An 8188-nucleotide genomic window follows, 5' to 3' on the forward strand; every position below is an offset into this window, starting at 1 on the left:
ATCTGCTCTGCATACAGGTTGAAAAGGTATGGAGATAGGACACATCCCTGGCGTACACCCTTCCCAGTTTTGAACCATGCAATGTTGCCCTGCTCTGTTCTGACGACTGCCTCTTGGTCCAAGTATAGGTTTCGCATTAGCACGATTAAATGTTCTGGGATTCCCATTCTTTTCAGAGGCAGCCACAGTTTGTTATGATGCTACATAGTATTATATCATACTGAATGTACCATAATTTCTTAATCCATTTTTAAAATCCCACCAACAATGTATAAGATTTCCTGTCTCTCCACATCCTATCTAACATTTATTACTTGCTGTCCTGTTTGTTTTAGTAAGTTGTGTTTTCATTGTCACTGTTTCAAGAACCTTCCCCCCCCTATTTTTTATTTCTTCTAGTGTCCATTCATGATCAAGCAGGATGTTCAGCTTCCAAATGTATGATTTTTTTTCTCCTTTTCTCCTTATTAATTTCCAATTTTGTAGCATTGTGTTCTGAGAAGATATTATGTATTATTTCTATGTTTTAAAATTTATTGATGAACCTTGTGAACTAAAATGTGATCCATTCTGGAGAATATTCTATGCACATTGTAGGAGAAGGTATACTATGCTTTTGTAGGAGTGTGTTAGCCTATAATATATGATATCGAGTTGGTTTATTGTGTGGTTTATTTCTTCATCATCTTTGTTGAGTTTCTTTCTTGTAGTTCTCTCTTCTCTTGAGAGTGGTGTGTTGAAATCTCCTACTATTGTGGTGATGTTTATTTCTTTTTTCACTTCTGTTAACATTTGCTTTTCCTGTTTTGAAGCTCTATTATTTGGTGCATGGTATTTATTGTGGTTATGTCTTCTTGTTCTTGTGATCCTTTAAGGATTATATAGTGACTTCACTTGTCCTTTGTGATGGTTTTTGCACTGAAATCCATTTTATAAGAGATTAATATTACTACTTCTCATTTTTTCTGGTTGCCATTTGCTTGGTATATTTTTCCTCATCCTTTTCTTTTTAGTCTTTCTTTACTTTTCAAATGTATCTTTTGTAGACAGCATATTGATGGGTTTTGTCTTTTTAGGCAATCTGCTACTCTTTTCCTCTTCACTGGTGCATTTAAAACCATTCACATTAAGTGTAATTATGGAGAAGCAAGGTTTATTTCTATCATTTTGTTGAGTTCTTTTTGGTGTTGTTGCTGGCTACTTTGCTCCATCTTGCTTTCTGTGGCATCTATGTAAGAAGGAATTCTTTCAATATTTCCTGTAACTCTAGTCTTGTTTTTACAAACTCCCTTAGGTTCTGCTTCTCTGAGCATATCTTGATCTCTCCATCATACTTGATGTATAGTTTTGCTGGTTACAGTATTCTTGGTTGGCAGTTGTATCCTTTAAATGCTTGATATATAGGCCATTCCACTGTCTTCTTGCTTGCATGGTTTCTGCTGAGAAATTGGTACTTAATCCCACTTCCCTTTATAAGTTACTCTCCATTTCTCCCTAGCTGTTTTCAGAATTCCTTCCTTCTCTTTGGTATTAGCAAATTTGACTGTGATATGCCCTGGTGTTTTTCTTTTAGGGTCTGTATCGTCTATATGGAGTTCTCTCAGCTTCTTAAACATATATTCTCTCATTCTTCATTATGACTGCAAAGTTTTCTTCTAGTAATTCTTCCACAACTTTATCAGTGCCTTTACTAGCTTCTTCCTGTTCTAGGATTCTGATTATGCACATTTTATTCCACTTGGTGTCACACATTATTCTTAGGCTTTCTTCTCTTTCTTCCTTTTTGAGTCTACTTTTTGTTCTAGGAGATCAGTGGTGAGAATTCTGTCTTCTATTTTGCTGTTCTGTGTTCCATCTGTTCATAGATCCCTCCAGCATGATGACAGCATCTGAAACACTGGTCCTCATATTCTGGATTGTAGTTTCTTGTTTTTCCAGACCCTCTAAGGCCTTGTTTGTTTTATCTGCATTGTCTTAGATTGTTTTTTAAAATTCCTCTTGGGTTTTCCTTGCAGAGTTTTACAATTCTCTGAGCTTCTTTTTTACCCATTGAAAATGTCCAATCCCTGTTCTTTTGAATTCTGTGTCAGAAAGTTCCATCAAAATTTCTGTCTTCAGGAAATCCATTGATACTGTGTTATGATCACTTCTTGGTGGTGACATCTCATTTTGGTTTTGTATAGGGTGTGAGGTAGTTTACTTTCTCCATGTCATTGCTGTGGTAGAGTTTTTCATGCCTGTGGCCTTAGCAGACCCTTAATCTGATTACCTTGGTTCAAGATCTCACTGCTCCAGATGGAGGAGGGGCAGCTACCCTGTCCAAGTTTCTCTCTGATCCTTTGACTCAAAGGAAGACTTGCTTCAGCTGAGGCGAGATATGGCCTGTAAATTAGCAGCTTTCTCTGCCAGGCAACTGCTGCAGCTAGGTGGGTCCAAAGGGTCCACAGTTAAATGGAGCTCAAGCTCTGGAAGGGGGAAGCACCTGTGATAGTGGTACTCCTGGCACAGTTCAGAGGGGCAACAGCATGTCATCCTCCAGGCAGTAGGTCTGAGATGTCCAGGTGGTGGGGCCATCGTCTAGTGCTCCAGGCAGGTGAGCAGTCCAGGCAACACTAAAACATTTTAAGAGAGCTACCTAGGTAATCAACTGGAAGAAATCCACATTTCTTATGATGGTGCTCCTGGCACAGGTTGATGCGGGGTGTTTTATAAGTTTTTTTGCTTTTCAATAAACGTTGTTGTTATGTGCTGTCGAGTCGCTTGCGACTCATAGCGACCCTGTGTACAACAGCCCTAAACCCTGCTCTATCCTGTGCCAATCACACTGCCTTTGACACGCCCATCCTGAGTACCCCAGTCACTCAATCAATCTACCTCATAGAGGGTCTTCCCCTCCTGCGCCGTACCTCCACCCTCCCAAGCATGATGTCCCTCTCCAAGGACCTGTCCCACCTTACAACATGTCCAAAGTATGTCAGACGAAGCCCCAGAATCCTTGCCTCCAAGGAGTAGCCTGGTTTAACTCTCTCCAGGATGAATCTGCTTGTTTTCTTGGCAGTCTATGGTACATTCAATACGCTTCTCCAGCACAACAGCTCAAAGGCATCAATTCTCCTTGTATCCTCCCTACTCATTGTCCAACTCTCTGATGCATAACAAGTGATTGCAAAGATCATGGCCTGTATCAGACGCACCTTGGTCTCCAGAGAGACACCATTGCTCTTGAGTACTTTAGAGAGGTCCCTAACAGCAAACTTAACATTAATAAACATTAGTGTGCATATATGTTTGAGCTGTGGCTCTGATATCTTTAGGGTATATTCCCAGTGCTGGAATTGCTGGTTTAAATAGTATTTCTATTTCTAACTTTAAGAAAGTACCAGACTACTTTCCAGAGTTGTACCAGTTTACTTTCCCACTATCAGTGAATAAGAGTCCCAATGAGAGATCAACTTTTGAACTGAATCTAAAAGATAGAAAAGAATTTGTCAAGTAGATAAAGAGGGAAGATTTTCCAGATTTAGTATTCCATAATAGACTTTGGACTCAAATGTCAGGATTCTTATTGCACTGTATACTCCTTTTTTCATCTCTTACTCTGCTCTTTGTTAGACAGCTCTCCAGGTCAGTCTTTTTTTTTAATTGCCACACACTTTTAAATTGATGATCATGCTTAGAAACACATTTTGCTATAATTTGCGGCAACATGTTAAGTGGGCTTACTTTATTCTTTTTACCCCCACCTAATACTATAGCTCCTATCTATTATTTTTCTATGCTACACAACTTTTCTATTTTCCACTCTTAATTTTATCTAGCCAGATACCATATTTAAATAATAATTTTTATTTGTTCTATACATTAGTATCAGTAGGCAGATACTATGAATTCACAAGACGTATCTTAATTTTCTGCTTTCTTCTTTTTTTCCAGAATGGGAGAACAATACAAAACCCACAAAGTCAACTCAGACACAAGATTTATCATTTCGGGGACTGATAATAAAAAAGTCTGAAAGGAATGAACGCAAGTACTTCAAATCAGAAAACCCCTATATTTATGAAGACACATTAAAGAAACAACCTAATAAAAAAGAAGATTTTAAAATTATTTCAGTAACTCACAAAAAAATCCTTACTATAGAAAGAATCCATAAAAATATTGAGTTTGGCCAAAATTTCAATCTCAAGTCAGACATTGTTACACAGGAAATGTTAATTAGGGAAAAGTTATCCTTAAAATGTGAAGCACAAGTAAATAGTTTCAAAAAGCATTCAAAGTTGCATAATCAACAAAAAATCAGCACAACAGAAAAGCGATATAAATGTAATATATGTGAGAAAACTTTCACTAACAATTCATCTCTTCGTAAACATCTGAAAAACCATACTGGAGAGAAATTATTTAAATGTAAAGAATGCCTGAAAGCCTTCAGCCAGAGTTCAGCTCTTATTCAGCATCAAATAACGCATACTGGAGAGAAACCCTATGTATGTAAAGAATGTGGGAAAGCCTTCACTCTAAGTACATCCCTTTATAAACATGTGAGAACCCATACTGTGGAGAAAAGCTATAGGTGTAAAGAATGTGGTAAATCCTTCGGTCTAAGGTCAGGGCTTTTTATACATCAGAAAGTTCATGCTCAAGAAAATCCCTGTAAATATAACCCAGGTAGGAAATCATCCCTTCCTGGATGTCAGAGAATTCATTCTAGAAAGAAATCATATTTATGTAATGAATGTGGAAATACCTTTAAGTCTAGCTCATCTCTTCGTTACCACCAGAGAATTCACACTGGAGAGAAACCTTTTAAATGTAGTGAATGTGGAAGAGCCTTCAGTCAGAGTGCATCTCTTATACAACATGAGAGAATTCACACTGGAGAAAAACCTTACAGGTGTAATGAATGTGGAAAAGGCTTCACTTCAATTTCACGACTTAATAGGCATCGGATAATTCATACTGGTGAGAAATTTTATAATTGTAGTGAATGTGGTAAAGCTTTAAGTTCTCACTCAACACTTATTATTCATGAGAGAATTCATACTGGTGAGAAACCGTGTAAATGTAAAGTGTGTGGGAAAGCTTTCAGACAAAGTTCAGCTCTCATTCAGCATCAGAGAATGCATACTGGAGAAAGACCCTATAAATGTCATGAATGTGAGAAAACATTCAGGTGTAACTCATCCCTTAGTAATCATCAGAGAATTCATACTGGAGAAAAACCATATCGGTGTCAGGAATGTGGAATATCTTTTGGCCAAAGTTCAGCTCTTATTCAGCATCGGAGAATTCACACAGGTGAAAAACCATTTGAATGTAATATGTGTGGGAAAACTTTTAGGCAAAGCTCATCCCGTATTGCCCATCAGAGGATTCATACTGGAGAGAAACCCTATGAATGTAATACATGTGGGAAACTCTTCAATCACAGATCATCCCTTACTAATCATTATAAAATTCATATTGAGGAGAACCCATAGAAAATATATTTGCATATATGAAAGCCTTAAGCCAAAGTGCATTAAAGACTGCATACTTGATGTAATATATGTAATATACATGAAAAAAATGTCTACAATAATTTTATCCTCATCAGACACTAAATCTAAAGGGTAAACTTTGTAATAACATAGAGCTCTGGTGGCCTGGTGGGTAAGGATTTGCACTACCACCCCAAAGGCAGGTGATTTGAATTCACCAGCTGCTCCTTGGGAAATTGAGAGACAGTCTCCTTCTATACAATTTACATCCTCTGAGAACTCACTAGAAGTTCACCTATGAGTCAGTTCCAACTAGATGGCACACAACAGCAATGACAAAATGTAATAAATATGTGGAAAGCATTCATTCACTTCAGAAAACAAACATAAAAAACCCATAAAATGAAGAATTCCATAATTCCTTAAGTTGACCAATACGTTTACTTGGATAACTTGTAAAATAAAAATTTTACTTCTTTTTTCCCCTCCTGCTCCCATAGCACTAGATACTACCATCATAAGAGTCTTGATGAGGTGGTTATGTGTGCTGATTTTACACTAGAAAAACAATAAACTATGTAAATTAGTAATATATTTTATACCATTTTAATAATAAAATAATTGATTAAAGAATTTATACATTTTTATAGAAAAGGACATTTTTAGAAAAAAGATAAAAATAAACTGTAAATTACCTCTTAGCCTCTGGAGTTTGTTCTTTTCCTGACTTGCAGTCAAGCATTGTGCATGAATTTCACAAAAAAAAATTTGTTCTCTTCCTTGTTTGTTCTTGTAATTGTGGTGAATAGGGAATTTCCTATCCAATTTCCAATTCTACTTTTGGAGGTTTTGTGGTTGCTTTGATTTGTTTTGTTATTTCTGCTCTGCAGTCATATTGATTATGAAAATCTACCTGCCATATACTTTTTTGGGAGCTGTGATGGTATAGCCTGTAGTGAACTGTGCTAACTGAAAGGTCACATGTTCAGGAAATATTTTTTAATATTTTGTAACACTATTTTGTAATGCTGACATAGAAATTTCCCCAGTATGACAAAAGGTGATGGAATTTAACCAGGTAACCTAGGAGAGAGTAAAAAAGCTTCCAGTAACTTTAAGAGAAGTAAGATGAGCAAACAGGAACTATATGTGGAATGTAGGTGCGTGAAACTTGGCATGTTTGGGGAAACACATAATGAAACACATGATGAGCAGGGAGATGGTAGATGCTGAAGTTAGTTCGAGGAAAATGCAAAGGCAGTATAACAAAAGACTTCTGTTACCTTGTTAAGGGGTTTGGATTTTATCCTGAAATTTTGAACATGTAGCTGTTTTTGGATTATCTTCAGCAATATTTTACTTGCAAGTCATAAAAGTAGTACAAAGATTATTCCTTATTTTTCATGTGGGAATTATCCAACACTATTCATTAATATCACATGCAAACAAAACGTTGCTGAATATCATCCAAAGGTGTCTAGAACAGTAACATGACAGGGAACTGCCTGAAGTTCAAGCTGGTTTTAGAAGAAGCTGTAACACCAGGGATATCATTGCTGATATAAAATGGATCTTTGCTGAAAGAAGAGCATACCAAAAGGATGTCCACTTATGTTTTATTGACTACGCACAGGTATTTGGCTCTGGGCCACAACAAATTATCACCAATATTGAGATGAATGGGAATCACAGAACAATTATATTAATGTGAAACTTATGCCCAGATCAACACAGAGGAACACTCCATGGTTTAGAATCAAGAAAGTTGTCTATCAGTGTTGTCTTCTTTCTGCATACCTATTCAATTTGTATGCTGAGTAAATCATTCAAGAAGTTGGACTTCATGAAGAGGAATGTGTCATCAGCATCTCAGATGACACAACTATGATTGGTGAAAGTGAGGAGTACTCAAATTGCTTGTTTCAGAAGATCAAATGAATCCTGAAATATGGATCATATCTCAACATCAGACTTTCCAGATTTGAGACTTTTCTACTTGAAATTGGTTGCATGGAAACTGATTGTTCATCCAGTGTCAACATTTGGTGTCAATCCACTGAATACTAATGACTGAGACTTAAAAAGGATTTTCCTTCCCCATTTGTCTAGCCATTTTTTACTAATTCTCACCAAGACTACTTGTGTGTAATATATGTTTTTTTAAAAAAATAATTTCCACAATCTGTTGGATAACCTTTTATTTGGAAATGGAAACAAATATGGATCTCTTCAGGCCACCAGCTACTTCCAGATATCTTTCTAAATTTTTTGACACACAATGGAAAGCATGTCCAGGGCTGCAACTGTTACAACATGTCAACTGGTATACCATCAAGTCTTGGGGCCTTATTTTTTGCGTATCCCTTCAGTGCAGCTTGAGCTTCTTTTTTTACCATATGATACTTCTTGAAATGATTCTGTATCAGTTAATTATTTTTTTTTGTTAATTATTTTTGGTACAGTTTCTTTGCACATTCCTTCCAACATTTGGTAATTCCTGGATCATTCAAGATTTTGCCAGTAGCATCCTTTAGTATTTCAACTCGAGCCTTGAATTGCCAGAAGAACCAAATTGACAAGAGCTGTCAGAAGTTTAATCTGGAATTATAAGAGACCATGATGTCAGCTTGAAGACTAAAGTGTGCTTGATTCAGACCATGGTCTTCTCAATCACTGGCCATGCATCAGAGAGCTGGACAATAAAT

The 8188-nt window shown here is 36.7% G+C and overlaps 1 protein-coding gene across 1 annotated transcript in view; it reads left to right on the top strand.

The window, feature by feature from the left end:
- ZNF354A (zinc finger protein 354A) overlaps nt 1-5483 on the top strand; it is a 33353-nt gene extending 27870 nt beyond the window's left edge. Inside the window, exons 4-5 of the mRNA XM_006898137.1 lie at nt 1148-1151; nt 3942-5483. Of these exons, the coding sequence (XP_006898199.1) occupies nt 1148-1151; nt 3942-5483 (1546 nt within the window). The remainder of the gene's footprint in view (nt 1-1147; nt 1152-3941) is intronic.
- Nucleotides 5484-8188: the final 2705 nt, after the last annotated feature.

Source organism: Elephantulus edwardii, unplaced genomic scaffold (genome assembly GCF_000299155.1).
Source record: "Elephantulus edwardii isolate Elephantulus edwardi_28Jun2011 unplaced genomic scaffold, EleEdw1.0 scaffold00221, whole genome shotgun sequence".
Taxonomy (NCBI): domain Eukaryota; kingdom Metazoa; phylum Chordata; class Mammalia; order Macroscelidea; family Macroscelididae; genus Elephantulus; species Elephantulus edwardii.